The following is a 25,275-nucleotide window of genomic DNA, read 5'->3' on the forward strand; positions in this document are numbered from 1 at the left end:
AGAAACAGGCAACTAAAACTAACAGCACCATCTTAAGGCAAAAAATAGAAGCGCACACTAAGCAGGAAAAGAGGAGGCAGCTTTACGGAGGGTCAGGCTAACGATCCGTCTTGCTCAGCACTGTTTATACCCAAGGTAGCCAGAGTGGGGCCTTCCACATGCGGTTGACTTCTCATCAGCCCTAGCATGCCCCATGGGCATAGCTCAGTTGGCAGAGAATGAGACTGGAGTCCTTCCATCCCATCCTTGGGGCTGGTCCTGCACCACCAACCAAGAACATACACAACAGCATAGCTGTCAACTTACAGATTTGAAAACAAGGGACCAGCGGCCGTGATCGTATAGTGGTTAGTACTCTGTGTTGTGAAAATAAGGGACCAGCAGCCTCGGAAATAAGGGATCAGCAGCCAAAATAAGGGATCAACAATTACTTTGATAAAATACATATTTTGTTGTGTGCAAATGGCTTTAGATACTTATTAGGTCCATAAATTACCATATAGCATATATTCAACACAAAAAAGCAGCAACAATTTGTTGTTGACAAAGGACAGCTGGACATAGAAAGGGCCCCATTACCTTCAGTAGCTTATTTAAGGGACATCATCAATAAGGGACAGCAGCGGGACATGGCGCTGGGATAAGGGACTGTCCCACCAAATAAGGGACGCTTGACAGCTGTGCACAACAGGGTCACTGTGTTTTGCACTATCGAGCTAGCGTGAGAAGCAACCACTTAAAAGCACCTTAAACAAAACTCGAAACCAAAGCTGGTAGGACACACACTATCTACTTACTTTCCTGCTGCATGAAAAGGAAATGGCCCCAAAACTCAGAGCACCTTCCCAAAATTTAACAACAAAGAGTTCCTTACTTTTTCTTGATCTGGAGAAGAACTTTATGCCCCCGGGAGAAGTGGATGCGTTGGAGCTAGGAGAGGAAGAGTCTTTGGAAGACGACCGGAAGATGCCGCTGAAACTCATGCGCCGAGGGGAGCGAGGGGGAGATTCCTGGTAGGGGAAGGGGAACACTGTTTTGGGCGAGCCAGGACTGTGCTTGGATTTGACGGGGGCAGAGGCTGGGCTGGAAGGCCGGTTCTGGAGCCCCTTTGGGAAAAGTCCTTTGGAAGGGCTTCCTGTGTTGTAGCTGTCTTCCGCCTGCAAGGGAAAGAGAAAGGGGTAATAATTTTTAACAAAAAAAAATTTTATTCCAAGGCAGACCTCTGTCAAACCATTGACCTAATGTGCATCTACCTGCAGTGAATCTGCTGCAATAAAATATTGCCTCCCCTTCTCTTAAAATTATCTTTTGCTGGACTAGCCAAACACTAGCATCTTTCCTGTGTTGGAAAGGGTGTGGAGAGATATGCTCATATTTTTATGCATGGTGGAGTCGCACATTGGTAAACATCTTTTGGGGGGAAAAGTTGTTTCTCATTATTTCCAAAATTACACAGCAATCCCTTCTGCCCAATTCGGGTCTTGCCTTGTTATCATTAGTCTCAAATTTAAAAAATAACCTTAAATGCAGAGATATAGTAATTGTTCCTATTATCAGCCGTCCGATTAACAACAGCCCGATACTGTAAACAACTTAGAGAAACCCCACTGAAATCTGATTAAATAATATTTGGAATGTGGCTCTATTGCTACGGAAGGGTAATTAAAGGCAGTTCAAGGATAGACACTTTTGGTGAGACTTGGCTTCCTTTCTTTGCCTTTATAAATAGAGACTCCATTCTTAAGGAAATCAGCCCTGAGTGCTCACTGGAAGGACAGACCCTGAAGCTGAGGCTCCAAGACTTTGGCCACCTCATGAGAAGAGAAGACTCCCTGGAAAAGACCCTTGTGTTGGGAAAGATTGAGGGCACAAGGAGAAGGGGACGATGGAGGATGAGATGGTTGGACACTGTTCTCGAAGCTACAAACATGAGTCTGACCAAACTGCGGGAGGCAGTGGAAGACAGGAGGGCCTGGCGTGCTCTGGTCCATGGGGTTACGAAGAGTCGGACACGACTAAACGACTAAACAACAACAAAATAGAGAAAGAAGGTACTTTTATTCCACCCTCAACGTAAGAATCTCTGGGGAGAGGCTACTTGAACTGATAATGCATAAATAAACGTAACACTTGTGTACTGCATATGAAACCTAACGAGAATGTACCACTGGGCGAGTTAATGTTGTTCTTCTATTGACATGAAAGCCAATAAAAATTATTTTTTGAGGGGCAGGAATATTGTCTGCCCAACACTGCAGGTGGTCAGAAAACAGAATTAAAAGTCAAATCCCACCTTCTTCTAATGAAAAGTTAAAATGCAGACTCTCAATGGGTGACAAGGAGGACTCACTACCAACATAGGAAGACAATACGCTACTTTATACCGATCAGCCTATTTGTCTAGCTGGTCCAGTGCTGCTGAACTTTGACAGGAAGTCCATCTCCATGGCCTTGGGGAAGAAGTCTCACCACCGTCACCTCTGACTTGATCTTTTAAATTTGGGACTGGACTTATGACCTCTTGCATGGAAAGCTTGAGAAATGATCCATCTCGGTCCCAACAGTTGCCATTTGTGGATGTGGAAAGAACGGGCGGTTTCTGGGATCCTGGTTAATGACATAAAATTCTGCCGCAACAGCCAACAAGACAAGCCAAGCAGGTTTTTTGGGAAGGTGAACTGTGACAGTGGTGAGCTTGGGTCAGAGCAGAAATCTATGCCTTCTTAGACCTCCTACCTTCTGACGAAAGAAGAGCTGTTTTGTCTCACATGCACCACCCTGAGAGCTGATACAGTGGTACCTCGGGTTAAGTATTTAATTTGTTCCGGAGGTCCGTTCTTAACCTGAAACTGATCTTAACCTGAAGCACCACTTTAGCTAATGGGGCCTCCTGCTGCCACCGCGCCATTGGAGCACAATTTCTGTTCTCATCCCGAAGCAAAGTTCTTAACCTGAAGCATTATTTCTGGGTTAGTGGAGTCTGTAACCTGAAGCATCAGTAACCTGAAGCGTATGTAACCCAAGGTACCACTGTAATGGCTTTTTATTGTGTACAACATGCATCAACAGCCGTTTTTAAAACTCACAATTATATTTTAACCGGAATATAACAATATTCCCTTTAACTGGACTGAAACGTGCTCATACGTTATAACAATCTTGGTCCTAGGGAGGGCGGGAAGCAATTACGCTGATATTAATGGCATGTACAGTGCGCATGACTATCTCGATTGCTTTATGGCTACAGCCATTAGCCTGGGGGAATGAGGAGAGAGACCTGTCATTTCCTGTTCTCTACTCTTGATGCTGCAGCAATTGTTCCAGTCAGAGCACCTCAAGCGAGATAATTTGATTAATTATTTACCTTAATGACAAGGGGTAAAGAAAACATTAAAGCAGAAGATGAGTGTAAATATATATACACACATACATATTTGCTTCCCTATTGGCAATTCATTTAATCAATTTTTCCCTTCTCTGAGCTTATCAGACAGGATCCAGTCCTCAATAAAGAACACATACACAAGTACCCATGACTTCTAACGATACCCAGCCCATTCTTGATACCCCGGCAGCTACAGAAGCTCAGCTGCAGAAACCAAATCCTGTTTAAATATTAGTCAAGAAGGAAGGCAGTGGGGCCTCAGGCTTCCTCAGATGTTCCACAGGCTGAGCAGCAGAGGGCGAAGGGAGCATGTGGAACAAAGTGCAAGCTGAAGGAGGAAACTCCACAAAACAAGCCTTTTGCCAGGGACCTCCATGCAAAGGCGTTAGTCTGCAGAGCAGCTACGAATGATCAGCCCCACACCGAACTTCTCCACACAAGGCACGTGTGGCGATGCATAACTGAAACTGGGATCCATAGCTAAGCTCCAGGCCCTTGCTACTCAGGGCGTTAAGCTTATTATTCTTATTATTACCCCCAGAGTACACAAGTGCTTTAGAAAGCCGCAAAAGCAAGACAGACTGAAGAGCTTGGAGCCTAGATTTTGGCACCAGAGGTCTTTCCTTATGCCTCCACCTGAAAGCTCATTTAAACAGACAATACTGCCATGCACCTTTCAATGCAGTAATTATTATTATTATTATTATTATTATTATTATTATTATTATTATTATTTTGTGTTTTCCTGCATTTGGGTGTTTATATTTAATTGTGTGCTTTCTTCTGAACCATAAATCTTTTATATTATTTTCAGGGTAAGAACAGGATTTGTTTAATAAAGATTTAAGAAGAAAATAAAGTACCCAATGAAGTGATGAAGTGAGGGACAGATTTATTGTAACAAGCAGCACCATGCATGGTTTGAACGGCAGCATTCTTTATGGAAAATCTACAGCTAAGTACAAACATTAACTCACGTCTCCACATTTTAGGCAGAATTTGCTGATCCAGAGTCTCTACATGGAGACGAGAGAGGACGAGAGAGAGAGAGCTTTTTTTCTATAAAAAAATTTTTAGGGGTACTCTGATTTTCCTACTCATATTGAGGCCAAACTTATTCACAAAATGTTTTGGGGTATGTGCCCCCTGCACCCCCTAGAAAAAAGCACTGTATGTGTATGTATATGTATATGTATATGTATATGTATATGTATATGTATATGTATATGTATATGTATGTACATACATACATACATATACAAACACACCTCTAAAACTACTTTTACTCATCTCCTTGAATTTCTTTTCCCCTCCACCTTTTCTTCTTAACTTATACTTTGTTTCCCCTCCCAAAAACTTATATTCACTTCCTCCTCTCATTATCTCATTCCTTTCTACTCCCATTTACAATGGCATGTCAGTTTAAGAACAGCCCTGTTTATGAACTATTCGGTTTACAAACTCCGCAAAACCAAAAGCAGTGTCCCGGTTTGCGAACTTTACCTCGGTCTAAGAACGGAATCTGAACGGTGGAAGGGCACCAGCGGCAGGAGGCCTCATTAGGGAAAGTGCACCTTGGTTTAAGAACGGTTTTGGTTTAAGAACAGGTTAAGTTCATAAACCAAGGTACCACCTGTATTATTATTATTTTAAAATATTAACCTTTTACCTCATCTCCTAATTCCCTTCAACACTTTCACTGACTTCCAAGGCCATATCTGACTCCTGGGCCTGAAGCAAGTCTGTGGTGTCAAGGTCCACGTGGCCCCCTGTTTGACTAAACCAACTGGCAGTGGCCTCTCCAGGGTTCAGACTGGGGACATTCCCAGCCCTATCTGAAGATGCCAGGAATCGAACACGGGGCCTTCCACGTGCACAGAGTATGCTTTAACACTTTAACAACCCTTTCCTGATATGAAGAAAAATTCTTTCTCTTATAAGGACAGGCCTGGACACATGGGAGTTCCTTATTTTCTTCAAGCAAAGGGAGCGACGGCGCATACCAGATTAAACTAAACGATATGCTATCGGTCTTCATGTCAAGGTGCAGTTAGATTAGTGTCATTTGAGGCGAGGGAATTTCTGCCCGTGGTATACCGCTGCAGAACATCGCTCACGTCTCTCCAGATAGCTTTATCAGACTGTACATACCTCCTCAGAGGCAAATGCAAGATTAAATGGGCTGTTAGTGTGTGTCGGTGTGTTCTGCATCTGGGTGGGGTTTGGGTAAGGACATAAGGCGACGGTGTTTTCAGTCCTGTCCTGAGTTTGGTGTGTGATCAGCGCAGCTTCTGTTGTTCTACGGTTCAGCTTCCACTCAAACCTACATCACCATCCCCTCCAACATTTATCCAATGAAAATAGGGACCTTCTATACCTAGACAGCATCTTAAAAAGTAGAGACATCACCTTTCCAACTAAGGTCCGTATAGTAAAAGCTATGGTTTTCCCAGTAGTGATGTATGGAAGTGAGAGCTGGACCATAAAGAAGGCTGATCGCCGAAGAATTGATGCTTTTGAATTATGGTGCTGGAGGAGACTCTTGAGAGTCCCATGGACTGCAAGAAGATCAAACCTCTCCATTCTTAAGGAAATCAGTCCTGAGTGCTCCCTGGAAGGACAGATAGTGAAGCTGAGGCTCCAAGACTTTGGCCACCTCATGAGAAGAGAAGACTCCCTGGAAAAGACCCTGATGTTGGGAAAGATGGAGGGCACAAGGAGAAGGGGAAGACAGAGGACGAGATGGTTGGATAGTGTCTTTGAAGCTACCAGCATGAGTTTGACCAAACTGCGGAAGGCAGTGGAAGACAGGAGTGCCTGGCGTGCTCTGGTCCATGGAGTCACGAAGAGTCGGACACGACTAAACGACTAAACAACAACAACATTCTCCGTCAGGAAGCTTCTCTCATGTTTGATCTCGCCACACACATAGACGTCATATGTACATCTGTCACCTTGAGCCAACTTCCCTGCCTCAACCGACCTCACAGGATTGTCATAAAAAAAAATGTGTGAGGGAAGGGATCATGTGCAACACTTTCCGCAGATAAATGAAACAAAACGAAAGTTTTGGCAGCAAGCTAAAACTGCCAGCCGGCAGTTAAGTCTGGAGGAGCAACAGAACCTTGTGTTATAACCACCATTTTAAAACTCCCAGCAAAGCTAAAAATGTCACAAGCTGGGCTGGGGAGGAAGGAATGAGTCAATCAGTATTTGCAATAGGTCTTCCCCAGGAGGTACAAACGCAGTCTCATCTGCCTACAGAAACACTCTCACCAAGTGACACCTAATTTACCCCTCAGGTCTGAAAGTTACAGGCATACCTCCGAAATATTGCAGGTTCGGTTCCAGGCTACCACAATAAAGCAAATATCGCAATAAAGCGAGTCACACACATTTTTTGGGTGTGAATATATAAGTTCTGTTTACACTATGCTGTAGTCCATAGATAGGCAAACTAAGGCCCAGGGGCCGGGGCCAGCACAATCGCCTTCTAAATCCGGCCCACGGATGGTCCGGGAATCAGCGTGTTTTTACATGAGTAGAATGTGTCCTTTTATTAAAAATGCATCTCTGGGTTATTTGTGGGGCCTGCCTGGTGTTTTTACATGAGTAGAATGTGTCCTTTTATTTAAAATGCATATCTGGGTTATTTGTGGGGCATAGGAATACATTCGTTATTATTTTTCAAAATATAGTCCAGCCCCCCACAGGGTCTGAGGGACAGTGGACCGGCCCCCTGCTGAAAAAGTTGGCTGACCCCTGCTATAGTCTATTAAGCCAGGCGCCCTAGCCAGCTCGACTCCTGCAGCAGAAGTGTGGGTCTTCCTCCCCCTGGAAGCAGCTGGGCTGCCTGCAGCTGTACCCATGTCCTCATAAGGAGCAGTATCTGCGAAGCACAATAAAACTGCATGTGCAAGATTGAATCACACACTTTCCAATCTTTTGCAGAAAATTATATTTTCATCTGCAGACGAGAAGCAATAATTCCTCATCGCTGATGGCAGTGGCGGCGACCCCAAAACATTTAAAGTGCTGTAATGTAGCTTCACTTAAGAACCATTTTTTTCTTCTCAGGCAATCAGATTCTACACTCCTAAAGTGTGTCGTGCTTAATGCTTCATTGTGAAAGGTGTGAGTCAGCTCCGCAGAATTTAAAATGGATCTCTGCTTACTAAGGCAAAGGGTTTTGTGAAACGTTAACAGCCGGAAAGACGTGTTCCCAGCATTTTTCTTGAAGCTGTCCCAAGAGGTGAAATATCGCAAGAGTAGCAGACTTTAACAACAAAGCTCTTTCCCTGTCCTTTCTGCACAAGGGGAGGCAAAAGAGGAAATAATAGCTTGCTCCTGATTTGCTGGAAAACAGTGAATTCTGCAAACCATGGTTTGCCCCATTCAGACACAAAAATAATATTTGGCAACAATTCAGTACTGAATTGGCAGTGTGCAGAGAGAAGGAGATCATATCCCCAAGGTTTAGAATTGCATCTGAATGCAATGCACTGTCTGTCTTTGAGCTATGTTTTGGGCTGCCTGGCAGTTGCATTTCTTACCTTCTAAACCACTTTGAGTGGGCTTTTGCCTCTCCTGGAGGGATTTTAGCTTGCTAAAGGGTCTGTTCACACGTCCAAGGTGAAAACGTTATAGCAAGGCCACGCCTACATTTTCCTCACACAGCAAGCTGGTCCTGTGTAAGCGCCTCCCGTGGAACCAGATCCACAGGTCAGGATAAGAGTGCCATAAAGGTAAAGGTAACGGGACCCCTGACCATTAGGTCCAGTTGTGGCTGACTCTGGGGTTGCGGCGCTCATCTCGTTTTACTGGCCAAGGGAGCCGGCGTACAGCTTCCGGGTCATGTGGCCAGCAGGACTAAGCTGCTTCTGGTGAACCAGAGCAGCACACGGAAACACCATTTACCTTCCCTCTGGAGTGGTACCTATTTATCTATTTGCACTTTGACGTGCTTTTAAACTGCTAGGTTGGCAGGAGCTGGGACCGAGCAATGGGAGCTCACCCCGTCGAGGGGATTTGAACTGCCAACCTTCTGATCGGCAAGTCCTAGGCTCTGTGGTTTAACCCATAGTGCCACCCGTGTCCCAAGGGTGCCATAGAAGAGGCCTTCTCCCAAGACCACTTGACCACATCATCAACACGGAGGGGACAAAGGGACCTTGCAGCAACTTCCACTTAAAAATACTCAGCTGAATCAGCCATTTCTGGACAAATCAACATGGCCGACGTGAACTCAGTGAAACAGGTCTCTGAATTCGGGGAAGATTGATGGAAGCACCACCAGTTTTCACTAGCAAGAGATAGAAAGAAGACTCAGAAAGTCCTACCTTCCGTGAAGCATGCTTCTCTGCACTGTCCACGTCTCCATCCAAGAATGGCATGGCAAATGAGCTGAGATCCTAGGAGAAAAGGAAAAAGGAAAATTATAGTCTTTCAATTAAAGTTTCTAAAGGGCACACAGACTAGAATAGAAATGCAATACGTCATATGTAAAAGGAAGCTTCAGAAGTCATTTTATAAAATGGAAAGCAGTTCTGGGATGGTTAATGCTGAGTGGTGTAGTGGTGTGGGGGTCGCTCAACTTATTTGCTGGCTATTTATTCACTTCTTTGAGCAGTTTCACCCTTCCACTGTACAGTCCCAGGTAATGTTTGCCTTCCCAAAGAGGCATTTGGCCTGCTATTCTATTCCTACTTACCTGGGAGGAGGGATGTCAGAGAATTCCACTGAAAATAGAAATGTGAGCGGAAATTGCCAACGTTCATTTTATTCATCCCACTCCTCCAACAGAACTCAATCCAGCCAATACAATCAGTATTTGCTGCAGTTGTTGCTTTCAGTCTGTAAACGGTACATAATGGATCACGTGTCAATTCCCCACCAACTTGCATTGAACCAGGTGGAATACTGTAATGGCAACGCAACTTATGTACTGAATTACGTATATTACATAAGCTATGCAGTTTTGCCACAGCAAACAGCAAGACAAAAAACACTGTGTGAATGACGAACTGCAGCAGAAGGGAAACAGTGCTTCATGGGCAGAACAGAAAAACGATGCCTTCTTACTTCTGTGGTTGAGAGTAAGACCCACTGAACACAGTGAATCTGATTTCAGCACTGCTGGAAACAATTTTGTGAAGAACTATGCCTCATGTGGAACATAGGAACCGCCCAGTTGAATTAGGCCCAAAGGCCCATTTATTCCAGCATTTTGTTTTCACTGTAGCCAAGCAGGGCCTGAGTGCAACAGCAGTCCTCTGCTCAAAAGAGTCCCCCCAGGATACAGCTTTTCATTGAAAAAACGATGACAGATGTTGGTGCTTAAATAATAATAATAATAATGTAATACATATGCTGCTCATCTGCCTGCCCTTGCCTCTCTCCACCTGGCTTGGGGCGTGGCCTGACAGGATTCACAAGGACTGCGGCTACTGCTCACAGAGCGGGCTCCTCTTTTAAATTGTTTTTAATTTCTATCCGTATTGTTTTAAATGAGACCATCTTGGCTGTGAGCCCTGGAAGACCTGCACCTTGCCTTGTTGGCCTTTTCCCATCTGGCCTGGGAGAGTGGAGTGCTGACTGACTCCAGCTACAAAAGCTGAGGCTGTTGAACAGATTCTTGGGCTTGAGTATTGTTTACAGGCGGTTGAGAGAGCTTGTTGCTGTTACTGATATTATTATTGTTGTATCTTTAGTTTTAGATCTTATGATTTACGTGGAAATTGTTTCCATTTAGTTGTGTACTTTTTGTTTTATTTATAGTTTATGACTTCTGTTATGTTTGTAATTATGTAAATCTTGTCATGTTGTAATATGGAGCATAGTTTCAACTATGGAAAGGCAGGATACAAATAAAATGATGATGATGATCTGACTGGGTTGCCCCAGCCGCTCTAAGCAACTTCCAACAAATCAAAACACAGTAAGACATCCAACATTTAAAACTTCCCCACACAGCGCTGTCTTCAGATGTCTTCTAAAAATCAGATAGTTGTTGATCTCCTTGACATCTGATGGGAGGGCATTCCACAGGGTGGGCACCACCTCCGAGAAGGCCTTCTGCCTGGTTCCTTGTAACTTCACTTCTTGCAGCGAGGGAACTGCCAGAAGGCCCTCGGAGCCGGACCTGAATGATGTGTGTCTTTGTATGTAATGTGTTACATATATATAAGGGGAGCAGGTGGCGCTGTGGTTTAAACCACTGAGCCTCTTGGGCTTGCTGATTGGAATCCGTGTGACCTGGGTGAGCTCCCGTTGCTCTGTCCCAGTATCTGCCAACCTAGCAGTTCAAAAGCATACCAGTGCAAGTAGATAAATAGGTACTAGTGCTTTTTTCTAAAAAAATGTTTAGGGTACTCTCATTTTGACTCAAGAAAACCACCATTTTATACCTCAAATTGGGGAAAATAAGTACAGTAAATGGACAAAAGTGCAAAGATTCACAAAATGTTTAGGGGTATGCATACTCCTGTGTCCCCCCCAGAAAAAAAAGCAGTGGGTACCGCTGCGGTGGGAGGGTAAATGGCATTTCCATGCGCTCTGGTTTCTCTCACAGTGTGTTCCATTGTGCCAGAAGCAGTTTAGTCATGCTGGCCACATGACCCGGAAAGCTGTCTGCGGACAAATGCCAGCTCCCTCAGCCTGAAGTGAGATGAGCACCGCAACCTCATAGCTGCCTTTGACTGGACTTAACCACCCAAGGGTCCTTTACCTTTACCCTTTTTTACTTATTTATCTATTTTCATCACACTTTTCTATATAAAATACCCAAAACATCAAACAAAACTAAAACAACTAGATCATAAAATGGATTAACTATGACCCAAACCCACAGAAAACAGACATAAACTATTTTCCAAAATATATAATAGGTGAATCAGCTGTCACATAGAATCTCCAAGGAAATGAGATGCTAATAGCATTTTTAGATGAAAACCTATTGTCTCAACAGTAAACCTAAGATGTGTGAATATGACAAGTATGTGTTTGCAGTTGCAGGTGTCGGGGAGGAAGTCTTGTCACGAAGCCAAGATAGGGAGATGTTCCTTCCACTGTATTAAACAGGGGATTTGCCTGTGCAATGTGTTAAGGGACATTAATCAGATTGCCAACTTAAAGAACCAACAGGAACACGGGGAAATGGAGAGGGGAGAATTCTATACTCCTTTATTTTATTTACTGCATTATCGCCCTGCCTTTCTTCCATGGAGCTCAAGGTGGATTACAGTGGTACCTCAGGTTACATACGCTTCAGGTTACAGACTCCGCCAACCCAGAAATATTACCTCGGGTTAAGAACTTTGCTTCATGATAAGAACAGAAATTGTGCTCCGGCGGCGCGGCGGCAGCAGCAGGAGGCCCCATTAGCTAAAGTGGTGCTTTAGGTTAAGAACAGTTTCAGGTTAAGAACGGACCTCCGGAACGAATTAAGTACTTAACCTGAGGTACCACTGTAATATAATTATAGTAATGATTCAAAAAAACACTGGTGATAGTAACACAAACCACCTGGCATTGGTGAACTTTATCTTATAATTCAGCAGTTTCATGCTAAAGTCTCCCTCTGAAGGTCTTCTGGTCAAGAATGATCACTTCAACATCAGTAACCTGAGGTACCACTGTATATTGTTTTCCCCCTCCAAATTTCATCCCCACAACAAGCATGTGAGGTAGGCCAGGCCAAGAGCAAGTGTCGTCACCCTGTGAGCTTCATGGCCAAGTGAGGATTCAAACCCTGGTCTCCTAGGTCTTAGTCCAACGCTCTAACCACTACACCACAATGGCTCGCCAATTGTTTGTGAAAACGGAAATTTTTCTGAACATACTTGTTAAGACAGAATCATATAATCATTGAATAGTAGTGGTGGAAGGGAGCCTGAGGGTCATCTAGTCCAGCCCCCTGCAATGCAGGAATCTCAACTATAGCATCCATGGCATTAAAAAGCAAGGAAGGAGAGTCCACTGTCTCCAGAGGGAGTCAGTTCCACTGCCAATGAGCTCTTACTTTCAGAAACCTCTTCCGGAAGTTTTAGCTAGAATCTCCTTTCTTGTAACATGAAGTCATTGGTTTCAATTCTACCCTCCAGAACAAGGGGAAAAACAAGCGTATTCCATCTTCCTTGTGACAGCCCTTGAGATATTTGAAGGTGGCTATTATATCTCCTCTCAGTCTCCTCTTTTCCAGGCTAAAGCTACCCAGCTCCTTCAACCATTCCTCATAAGTCTCATAAAAGTCTGAAGTAAAATCAGAAAACAGATAACATGGCTATCCTAGAGGCTTCAGCACTTTCCCCAACCCGGTGCCCTCCGGATGTTTTGAACTAAAACTCCATTCATCCCTGACCATTGGTCATGCTGGCTGGTTGGGATGAGAGATGTTGTTCAAAGCATGTATTTCACGATGGGCAGGTCCATATTGCATTCCGGAAGGTGATTAAAATTTACCTGGGGTCAACTTTTCCTTCACAGTTGTGAGACTGAATCCTTCAACGCTCTTCACTATTTTGGTTCCTTTTAGTCCCTAAAGCAGACAAAAGGTTCCTTATGGCCCTTCTCCACTCTACACAACAACTCTCTCTTTTCCAGAAAAGGGAGAACAGGAGATCTAAATCTACTCCTGCTCTCTCACACATGATACATGTTCTGCCCATCTTCTGAGTCAGTTAAAAGTAGCCCTGTTAATTCCAGCTCATTCTCTTTCTAGAAGGTTCTGGATTAGAATGCTCTCAAATGCAGAATGAGGGCAGGACCCTGATTTCCCTAGCAGCCTCTCTCTGCATACCCCAGTATCATATTCCCAAGGGTAACTCAATAAAACACAAACATTTGTTATACATGATATCACCGCTCGCAATCTTCAGACCTTGCAGGAAGCAGAAGATATTCAGAACAGAAGATTGCAATCGGTGCAACACTTCAAATTAAATTCAAAGGAGATGATCCCTTTGTGCCACCATTCAATATCTTTCCATTAGCAGGAGCTATGTTCTCGTTAAATTAATTAGCAATAATTAACAAAAGCCGGGGTAGCTAGGGTGGTATTTGCGCTGGTGATCAGACAGCTTTGAGTGATGCGAAGAAAATTACACTTATGAGACAAATATGCCCAAGTCATCTTTAATTAAGGAAAATAAACTGTAATTGCATCCCTGCCTCTGCTGCTTGCTCACTGCCGGATGGACTTTTGTGCTTATTAAACAATGTGCTATTTTAGTATGTTGCTATGTATGGAAGTGGGGATGCGGGTGGCGCTGTGAGTTAAACCACAGAGCCTAGGACTTGCCAATCAGAAGGTTGGCGGTTCGAATCCCCGCGACGGGGTGAGCGCCCGTTGCTCGGTCCCTGCTCCTGCCCACCTAGCAGTTCGAAAGCACGTCAAAGTGCAAGTAGATAAATAGGTACCGCTCCGGCGGGAAGGTAAACGGCGTTTCCGTGCGCTGCTCTGGTTCACCAGAAGAGGCTTAGTCATGCTGGCCACATGACCCGGAAGCTGTACGCCGGCTCCCTCGGCCAATAAAGTGAGATGAGCACCACAACCCCAGAGTCGGCCACGACTGGACCTAATGGTCAGGGGTTCCTTTACCTTTACCTATGTATGGAAGTGAGAGCTGGACCATAAAGAAGGCTGATCGCCGAAGAATGGATGCTTTTGAATTATGGTGCTGGAGGAGACTCCTGAGAGTCCCATGGACTGCAAGATGATCAAACCTATCCATTCTTAAGGAAATCAGCCCCGAGTGCTCACTGGAAGGACAGATCATGAAGCTGAGGCTCCAATACTTTGGCCACCTCATGAGAAGAGAAGACTCCCTGGAAAAGACCCTGATGTTGGGAAAAATGGAGGGCACAAGGAGAAGGGGACGACAGAGGACGAGATGGCTGGACAATGTTCTCGAAGCTACGAACATGAGTTTGACCAAACTGCGGGAGGCAGTGGAAGACAGGAGTGCCTGGCGTGCTCTGGTCCATGGGGTCACGAAGAGTTGGACACGACTAAACAACAACAAATTTAGCAAACATGTGCTGAGAATGAGCACAGATGAAGAGGAGATAGCGTTGCATGAACCCTAGGTTCAAATCTCCTCCTAGGGCTGGGTTCAGATCCTTTCTCAGGTGCACGAAAGGATTTGTGCCCAGCCAAAGTACAACGCTCTAACCTCTACCCTGCAACCTTTTCGTGTTAAATGCCAGGTTCTCTGTTGGATTAATCTGCTTCTCAATAGCCCACTGTGCTCAATAACTCACATGTGTCCGCCAGTGAGTGATGGCCACTATTGAAGAACACTTTCCAACCTGCAACCTCTTCAATTCAGGACAAATAATGGTCACTGACGGGGAATTATTGGAGCCGCATGAGATGCAGAAAGAGAGAGAGCAATTCAGGCAAGTGAGGGCATCAGAGGGATTCAAGTCAGATTTCTTTCAAGTGATTATTTTTGCTTAAGGACCTAAAAGAATAAATCAGTAATGCTAATCTCAAATTCTTGGCATCTCAGACAAACCTAAATTAGGTGATCCAGTAGCCTTTTACATCTTAAGCCCCAAATCTGGAAAGCACCAGAGGTACCCAGAAAAGGGCATATTTTCCAACATTTCCAAAAAAGGGAAGCAACAATTTCAAACACAAATGCCCTATGAAATCTACAAATGTCCTATGAAAACTGTTTTGCCTTGGGAAGTATCCACAGGCAAAGTTGTGGCTTGGTGCAGCAGGGAAGGAGGTCAGCCACCCATGACATTCCCAACTCTCCTGCTCTCTCATTCCAGATTTCAAAGCTGAAGCTTCAAGAGCCATGAGGTTCCAGAGATTGCCTCGTACAAAGAGAGAAAAGCTTGGAGATGTGGGTCCAGTGTGGTGTAGTAGTTAAGAGCGGTAGTCTCGTAATCTGGGGAACCGGGTTCGATTCCCTGCTCCTCCACATGCAGCTGCTGGGTGACCTTGGGCCAGTCACACTTCTCTGAAGTCTCTCAGCCCCACTCACCCCACAGAGTGTTTGTTGTGGGGGAGGAAGGGAAAGGAGAATGTTAGCCGCTTTGAGACTCCTTGTTGTTGTTGTTTAGTCGTTTAGTCGTGTCCGACTCTTCGTGACCCCATGGACCAGAGCACGCCAGGCACTCCTGTCTTCCACTGCCTCCCGCAGTTTGGTCAAACTCATGCTGGTAGCTTCGAAGACACTATCTAACCATCTCGTCCTCTGTCGTCCCCTTCTCCTTGTGCCCTCCATCTTTCCCAACATCAGGGTCTTTTCCAGGGAGTCTTCTCTTCTCATGAGGTGGCCAAAGTATTGGAACCTCAGCTTCACGATCTGTCCTTCCAGTGAGCACTCAGGGCTGATTTCCTTAAGAATGGAGAGGTTTGATCTTATTGCAGTCCATGGGACTCTCAAGAGTCTCCTCCAGCACCATAATTCAAAAGCATCCATTCTTCGGCGATCAGCCTTCTTTATGGTCCAGCTCTCACTTCCATACATCACTACTGGGAAAACCATAGCTTTTACTATACGGACCTTTGTTGGCAAGGTGATGTCTCTACTTTTTAAGATGCTGTCTAGATTTGTCATTGCTTTCCTCCCAAGAAGCAGGCGTCTCTTAATTTCGTGACTGCTGTCACCATCTGCAGTGGTGAGACTCCATAGGGTAGTGATAAAGCGGGATATCAAATCCAAACTCCTCCTCCTCCTCCTCTTCTTCTTCTTCTTCTTCTTCTTCTTCCCCACCCACCCATAGTCTCCCCTGTGCACAGCTCCTTAGACACCAAACGGTAGAGCTCCCCTCAAAACTGAGTATGAGCAGAAGCTACTTGATATATAAGCTTGGCCCACCATATCTGAATAACAGATAGTGAAGGCCACAGACAAGTATCTGCGGGTCACGCAGAGAGGAACCCCTACACCCTGCTGTTAAAACGCAGGATCAGAGTTTGTGAAAACCCATTTGTTTCTTCTGGTTTATAGCGATGATTTAATTCAAGGCTCAAACATCGGTTCATTCTCTTGGCTTTGACGTTCTGCACACTTCACCAAGGGTGTGTGTGTGTGTGTTCTCTTGAAAGAGTGACAAGCTAAACTGTCAGGTGCCAGAACTGGGGTGGCTGGCTTTCAACGTGACTCCAAAAGAGTGGGTGGTAACAGATGCAGAGCGGTACATTCACACAACCCGGGAAGCAGTGCAGCCTTCATCGATCTCTGATCCTTCAGGAGGCAAACACAGGAAGAGCTACAACAGGAGAATGGATGGGAGGAGTACCAAATCAAATCAAGCAAAAAGAAACCCGAGAACTTGATTTTTTTTAAAAAAAAAATCTGCTGATTTGGTTTTTGTGAATAATAATTATAATAATTTACTTATACCCTTTCCACCTGACTGGGCAGTCCCAGCCACTGAGAAAGTTATTGTTTGTGCAAGTAGGCTGCACATAAAAACTGTATGGATTTGTCTATGCTATTTACCAGCTGCCTCTTATTTATACTTTGCTTTCATTTCTGGAAAGAAACTGGCCCCAAGGTCTACATTAAAAGGATTTATAAAGCTGCCATATTTCCAAATCTTTACGCTGTATAATGTAATTCTATTTGCGACTGGTGGGACTTGAGGTTCTTTGCTTTTTGTAGTTCTTTTGTACTCAGAATTATGAAGTCCTCCTGTTGCGGATAGAACATTCGTCACAAACAGCAGATGGACACCTACAGGATAAATAGAACAGGATTTTTTGTACTGCTTTTCAACAGGAGATAATGACAAAAGATGACTGGATCTTTTTGTGTTCCCTGCGCAATGTGGGGCCCGCACAGTTATGAAACTTCTGCTTCAAAGCACAATCCGTTTGCTTCCGCTTTCCTGGGATTATGCTGCATTGAACACAGTGGGGCTTACTTCTGAGTAGACGTGCTTAGGCTTGCATTGTACATTCCTGTGTTCAGATCAGTGAACGGCCTGGGAGCTATGGCATTGCAGACCTGATGACTGCCCCCTGAATGTACTATTCATCATTTATTGGATTTAAATCCCACCTTTCTCCCATGGAACTCACGGCTGAATGCATGGGGTCCCCATCACGTCTCTCATTCAGGCGGGGTCCAGACTCTTAATCTCAAAGTTGCTGGTTCGAGCCCCACACTGAGCAAAATTTTCTTGCATTGCAGGGGGTTGGACTGGGGGCCCTTAGGCCCCCTTCCAACTAGTCTATGATTCAGCAAGATGGCTGCAGCCCATGCCCCAGTGTTATGTTTGTATTTTAATATCACTGAAAATCACTGAATGCTAGCATTCGATTGACGTTGGAGAGAGACTGAGTTGAGAAATAAGACCAAGGGTACATATTGATATAGGAATGTATTAGATAAAATGTAAAGCAATATACAATAATAAGAGTACTTTCATTTGTAAAAAAGGAATATACAGCGGGATAGACAGGAAGTCCAAAGTGTTGGTACATATATGATTTTGAAATAGTTTTTGTCCTTGTTTTTTTACTTTGTATATGAACTTTGTAGAGTGGTACTTCTGGTTGCGAACCGGATCCGTTCCAGAGTCCCGTTCGCAACATGAACAGAACGCAACCCGCTTCTGCACGTGTCGCGATTCACTGCGTCTGCGCATGCACGAGCTGCGAAACCCAGAAGTAACCCTTTCGGGTACTTCCGGGTTGCCGTGGGACGCAACCTGAAAAAATGTATCATGAAGCAAACGCAACACAAGGTATGACTGTACACATGCTGAAAATTATATTATAATAAGCCTTGTAAAACAAAACAAAACCCTGTACTCATTCAATTGGTGAAGTGTCTAGCATGCAAAGAAAGTAGACAAAACCCATCTTTGCATCCCAGCGCCATGTTAGCAACTTGAACTAAACTCTGCCTTCTAGAAAACCACAGACCGTAAGGTTTCATGCTAGGCACAGAGCGTCTTGCAACTGTCATGCTCTGTGCTCAGGCAAGGGAGAATGCAGGCTGGGTACCAGGCAGACAGAAGCAACACTAAGTAGAGAAAGACTCAAACTGAATGCAGGCCTTCAGGCTATCTTCCAGGAACCCAAAACCTCTACGTTGCCCCCGCAGGGAACAAACTGGGCTCCAGCCCTATGTAGCCCTGTGTGCACAGCTGCTTCCAAATTGTGAGTTCTGCCCAAACCAGAAGACACTCCTTCACTTACAGAGGCACAGCCCTCTCCATTGGTCTCCATGAAGTTTCCAGAGTCTGAAGATGGCAGTGCCACATCCTCTGGCCAGGGGGACACATGCGTCACAGAGTGGCAAGGCTTCCAGGGTGTGACACATGTGCCCTTCCCTTTCTGTTTTGGAGTCTTCCATCACCTGAAGGAGACTCCTGGCCCCTGACAGTAACCTTCTCTGGACCAGGAAGTTGAAAGCACCGCATAAACGCGGCGCCACAGCGGCGATCAGTTCTGCCTTTAAATTTTGTTCTATGCCGTTGTCCCAATCACGTAAAAATGTACAAAATCTCAAAAACGCAAGCAGAGCAAAGGCCACACTTCCACCTCTCAGTAGTTTAGGAAAACAGCTGTTCTTCCTGCTTGCTCTGTGCATTCTTTTTGGTTAATAACCATGAGTAATTCTCATGAGCAAAGAGATCAGCTGGCACGCAAGGATATTAAAGCCTGAAGATTACCGTTATTATCAATTGTTTACACAGTGCTTTTGATTCGCAAACATCTTTCGAATCCTTGATTTGGTTCATCTTCACAACAACTGCATACAGGGAAGCCATTGTCATTTCCATTGTTTCACAGAGATTGGCAGCTCAGGTTGGTGGAAGAGTCGTCTCTGGTCAAGGTTATTCAGGAGAACAACATTCACCATGCACTCAAAACCTTCGGTGTGTTCCTAGTACTATACAGAGCATAAGAGACAATTGCACTATAGTCAAAATGTTAACTGTCCGTGTTTTTGACAGATAAGCAAGTGGGGTGAGCGAGAGAAACACAGGTACGTGATGGATGTTCAGCCACAGTGATGACTTCTACCCTTTCTCACGACAACTAATGTGATGTAATTTACTATACGGTAAAAAAAACCAGCATTAAATACAACAGATACTAATATGTATAAAATAAAATAAAATAAAATAAATGGTAAATAAACAAAATTGAAGACTTAGGAATTTAAAAGAGGAACAGAAAGTCTATGTAGACCCAATAGGGTCAATTTTTCTGTGAAAATGTCTGAGGTTTTTCTTTTTTTCACCCTTCCACTTTGCAGAATTTCCCCAGGATATTCTCCATCTTTTTTTCTGTGTGTGTGAGATGGCTGCCATCCCTCACTTTCCCTCCAGTGCTGTGGAAAGATGGTAGATCTGGGGCAAGATGGCAGATACAAAATGGTGGCCAGACTTGATGTTGCTGCCACTTGCCGTGGCAGTGGCAGCAATAACAACAAAAACTCCAAACTTAGGAAAACGAAAAATAGCTGTGCTGTTCTCACAGTTAATGGTGAACTCCACCCCAGGAAACAATTAGAGAATTTCTATTCCCCTTGGAGAAATTTGGTGAAATGATGTGTCGTCCTTCCCACCTATACTCATCCCTTTTCTCCACCCACAATTACGGTGGGAAAACTCACGAGTCCACGAAGAGCTCTAATATTTCCAGATCTATATTCTTTGTGCATCTCAGCATGTTGGTGGGGGATGCTACGCTGCTTCAATTCTAGAGTCTGTCCATGATTAGTGTCAAGCTTTGTTAAGATGGAGGCAGATGAAACTGAATTTAAAAAGACAAAACTGTGAATACATTTTTTTTGTACCAGACTGTTCTGGAGACACAACCTGTTCTTATCAAAACATCTTATGTGTTATGCAGCTAAAATGAGATGTTCGGGAGTTGGCGGAAGTAAATTTGAGAGATTATTCCTTGTATTATTTTTTTTAAAAAAAATCAAGTATGTGTCAAGAGTAAGTCTCTGGAGAACAGCAGGCAGAACGTGGCAGGTCACAACTTGTATTGCATTTCTTTCATTTTCAGAGAGACAACTCACAGAATTCCTGGGCAGCTACCTAGGTCTCAGTAGCCTGGCAAGGCCTATTGTAAACACCTGTCCCTGGGTCTCTGCTTTGAAATATGTATGCTGGTGCTTTTATCAGTCCCAGGCAGTTGATGTACTGAAACTCTGAGGCACTGGTGGAAGTAAAAATGGCAGCTTCAAGATGCGCACCCAGATAGGAAGGATCCCACTTACATAGAAGAGAGACTACTGAAAGGCACTTGAGGAAGAGACTCAACAAAGAGAAGTTTGCAGCAGGGGCTGAAACCTTAAACTGGTCTGGTTAATGTCCACAGCAATGTGTTGTGAGATGACTCACTTGGAGTCCACATCCCATAGCCCCAAGATGCTCTGTGTTTGCTCAGGAAAGTGGATGAGTACAGTAGAAGACAAACTCTATGATGGAGGAGTATTCTCATCCCTGCTACCTGATCCTTTTAACTAGAGCAGTGGTTCCCAGTTAGTTAAATTCTGTGGACCCCGTTTTTCAAAAGCCAAGCCCTAGATCCCCTACTTTTGAAATTTGTTATATCACTATGATAGTTTTTATGTTAATGGTGCCGCAGACCACCAGTTGGGAACCACTGGGCTAGAGCTATCAGGGGATTGAAACTGGGGTGTCCTGCGTACAAAGTATGAGCTTGGCCACTGGGCTATAGTCCCTTCCCAAGACAGAAGATCATTTGCCAGCCTCACACTCCAAATCAACAACCATGATGCAGACTACAATGCACAGAGCTGCATTGTTGACTACATCAAGAAACAAGTATGACATCTTATGAAGGATGGCAGCTTTGATTCATTACAAAGATGACCTAGCTCTAAAAATCAATAGGAAACATGGCCACATTTGTTTGCTCAGGGAAACTGAGCAATGCTGTCCTAGCAAGATTAAATGCCGATCCAAACTCTGAAGTTTGCGGCAGCTGGTTCTGACAATGGCTAAGAAAAAGAAACAAATTCAACTGGTAGAAAGGAGCTCTTATGATTATATTCAGGAAAATGGAGACAGATAGCAAAGTATGTTTATCCACCAGTCTCCCTGGAAGGTATGTCATTAGTCTGGCAATCCTGTCAAGTAATTTTTTCAGTCCCACCATGACAGAGATGAAAAAGTGAAATTAGGGAATGAGCATCAGGAATGCTTTTTTTTTTTCAACTAGCGTCCTACAAAAACAAAATGCTGCAGTAAGTTTTAAGAATGGAGCAGGACCTTTATAGTGAGGGCACCTCTACTGCGGAATCCTCTCCAAAAGGAGACTAGCACAGCCCCCTCCTACATCAACCTTCTCCATGCATTTAGATCTTCAGATGAGGTCCTTTTTCCATCTGTAGATGAGTTGTGTTATGCATTTACACAGGAGAGAGCCGCCTTGATGGTGGGGCTTCAGCTCTGGAATACCCTCCAGAAGGAAGGAAGATGGGGGCCAACATTATATTCTTTTCAGTGCTGGGTTAAGACCGTTTTATTTTCTGTGGCTTTTAAAATCTACTGTATTGGTTTAGCTGATTACACAGTTTCTCACCGATTACGATTTTGAGTTTTATTGCTGGTTTTAATATAATAATAATAATAATAATAATAATAATAATAATAATAATAATAATAATATTTATGTATATGCCACCGATCTCACTGGGCTGCTCCAGTCACCCTGGGCAGCTCCAAACAAAAGAACAATACAACATCAAACACTAAAAACTTCCCTGAAGAGGCTATGACTGCATTGCATGGTTGTTTTCATCCTTAAAACGTCTATTTAGCATTCTACCCATTTGGCAAGAGCTGTTTATCATCGTAACCAGCCAGCATATATGAGGACACAGCCCAAACCAGAAGCCCAAACCCTTTGATGGTCTACAAACAAAATCTATGGGCATTGCCAATACTCTTGCCTCAAACATGGGGACATCAAATCTAGGCCTTTGGTGCCCCCTCCTCTCACAGTTAACAGCCTGTTGTATTATAAAATTATAATGACTGACTGTGCTGCAAAAGATTAAGGTTTCTCCACTACTAACAGTCTGTTTCCAACCAGATGCTTCTGGTAAAACTGCAAGTGGAACAAGATGGAGGAAGAGGAAGCCAACTCCACTCTCGCGGCTTCGTTCCAGCATCTGAGGGTGGGGGCTAGCTTAGATTTCAAAGCAAACAACCTCCCCTTCCGGAATGTCTTTCTAATCTAATCTAGCTCCCCAAGGAACAAATGACTGGGAACAATTTATTGGAACATGGACCTACATAACAGATTATGGAAATAACACTACTGTGCACATACCACCTCTAATTACACAATACAAAGTACAGACGGACATTCTAGGATAAGCAAGCTAGGATAGCTCAGTTGGTTAGAGCATGGTGCTGATAAGGCCAAGGTTACAGGTTCGATCCCCGTTAAGGGACAGCTGCATATTCCAGCACCTTTCTAATCCTGCTCAGTTTTATCTCTTGATAATTTTGGTGTTCTTTACAATCATACCTCGGGTTGTGAATGTGATCTGTGCGGGAGGCACGTTCACAACCCGCGGCGTTCTCAGCGTGAAGCACCACATCTGCACACGCGCATGACGCAATTCTGCACATGCGTGCAATGTCATTTTGTGTTCCTGCGCATGCGCGAGTGCCGAAACCCAGAAGTAACCCATTACGGTACTTTCGGGTTCCGCGCGGTCTGCAACCCGCAGCATTCGTAACCCAAGGTATGACTGTATCTTGCTTTCATTCAGGGATTTTATTAAATGTATTTTTATTACCTTTATGCAAACCACTTTCAAAAATTTATCTTGTGGGCAATTCCCGCTGAATTTAATAGGGCTTGCTCCCACACAGGACTGCGGCCTAATACCCACTTCCTAGGACTGAGCCCATAAACTCAACAGGTCTTACTCCGAATAAACATACACAGGGCTACACTCTTCCAGTCTTGCAAGGCTGAGCTCCTTGCAGGGGACCTACTCTTTGACAGGCATGCTTTGCTAAAGGTCAGATGCAAATCCTTGAAGATGAGAAACGGCAAACAAGAGTATAAGAAAAGTCGGCTGTTCCGTTTTACTGTGTGCCTTGGCATTCTTAAGAGGAGTCCTGCAGGATCAGGTCAGCATCTTGTTCTTACAGTGGCCACCCAGATTCACATGGGAAGCCTACAGGCAGGACATGAGAGCAACAGGATCCTCTTAGGTATTTTTAAACATACAGTGGTACCTTGGTATACGAACTTAATCCGTTCCGGAAGTCCGTTCTTAAACCAAAGCGTTCTTAAACCAAGGTGTGCTTTCCCATAGCAGCGGGGAACTCAATTTACAAACGGAACACACTCAACAGGAAGCAAAACATGTTCTTATTCCAAGGCAAAGTTCACACACCAAAACACCTACTTCTGGGTTTGCAGCGTTCTTAATCCAAAACTAAGCTGTTCTTAAATCAAGGCACCACTGTATTATAAAGTGTTCTGACTGAACACAAATGAACATACAATGTGCTGAAAGGGCCTAATGTGGCTCAATTTCAGAAGTTAAGCAGGTCTGAGCTTGGCCAATATATAAAGGGAAGATCACCTGGGAATGTCCTGCATGCTCCGCTTGATGCTACCTGGTAGTATAGCAGAAAATTTAAAAAGCTGCTTAGCTCCACATATTGCTTTGAAATGGCACGCTGGCCTTCAGAGGCAACAGACCAAAGCAATGAAGAACACCAGGGAAAAGCAAGTCCCTTTTTGACTCCACACAGGACGTGAGGCAAAATGTACCATTTTCTCCCACCCCTCCCCACTGCCCCAAGGTTATAACACAACATTGTTGTTAAGCCTACTACATTCCAGTGTGTTATACGATATCCTACCATTCCACCACCACAAAGACAAACAACCTTATTTATTATTGTTTTGCGTGTGATAAAACACAACTGCAGCGCCAGACTGCTTAGCAGGGCCAGAAAAAAACCCTGTTAAGGCTTTTACATTGCTTGTATGCCGTTAAACCTGAGACTTCTGCTTTGCAAACTCTGCCTACCCTCTCAGTCTGGATCAGGCATAGGCAAACTCGGCCCTCCAGATGTTTTGGGACTACAACTCCCATCATCCCTAGCTAACAGGACCAGTGATCAGGGATGATGGGAGTTGTAGTGCCAAATATCTGGAGGGCTGGGTTTGCCTATGCCTGGTCTGGATTCTACAAGGTGAGGGAATAGTGTTGGGATTTACTTCTCAAAACTGATTGACTATCATTTTCTATTCCTGCAAGGGGGGGGAAGCTTTAATTACCAATTTTAATTACCAATTCCCCTAAATGTGCCCCCAGATTTCACTAATTTTAATACGAGTTAATTTTAACACAAGTGCACGTTCCAAACTTTCACAGAAGGTATTTGAAATCTCGAGTATTTTACACGGAGTACTCTAACCACAGTAGATATTTAAGATGCTAGCCCTGTATGAGGTTTTCCAAAACCCTTCATATAATTTAAGTGATTAAAAAAATGGGGATATAGAAGAATTACATATTTTAATATTTTTTTCAATAATATTATTAATCATTCTCCAGTATCTTCTTGCTATGGGGCGTTCTCAGCAAATACGTTGAAGATACCTGGTTTTGTTTCTGACATTTTCTACATTATCTGAATAGTTATCATTTATTCTCTTTATTGCAATGGATGTTATGAACCATCTTGTATATAACTCTTGCACATGACAGTTCTCTGCCACGCTCAGAGAGAATTTATGGTCTTTGTTGCAAAGACTTTCCAATGTCTCCATAGAAATGTCCCCCCTCCCCCTTATATATTATTCCCATTTTAGCATAATTTTATTCTGCTCCAGCTCTGCTTCATACTTTCACAATAGTTTATAATATTTTGATTATGGCTGGGCGACATCA

The 25,275-nt window shown here is 44.0% G+C and overlaps 1 protein-coding gene across 4 annotated transcripts in view; it reads right to left on the reverse strand.

The window, feature by feature from the left end:
- PRKAG2 (protein kinase AMP-activated non-catalytic subunit gamma 2) overlaps positions 1–25,275 on the reverse strand; it is a 199,270-nt gene that overhangs the window by 122,795 nt on the left and 51,200 nt on the right. For 3 of the 4 annotated variants that reach the window (XM_083467219.1, XM_083467224.1, XM_083467220.1), the window contains exons 2-3: positions 8,725–8,796; positions 875–1,157 (exon numbers count right to left, since the gene is read on the reverse strand). Coding sequence is in view for 1 of the 4 variants with exons in the window: in XM_083467224.1 (XP_083323350.1) it covers positions 875–1,157; positions 8,725–8,796 (355 nt within the window). In the remaining 3 variants the exon portion in view is untranslated. Of the gene's footprint in view, positions 1–874; positions 1,158–8,724; positions 8,797–12,844; positions 13,060–25,275 lie in introns of those variants that run through there. The other variant, XM_083467221.1, reaches the window with a different exon arrangement.

This window comes from Podarcis liolepis, assembly GCF_965112155.1.
Source record: "Podarcis liolepis genome assembly, chromosome: 12".
Taxonomy (NCBI): Eukaryota; Metazoa; Chordata; class Lepidosauria; order Squamata; family Lacertidae; genus Podarcis; species Podarcis liolepis.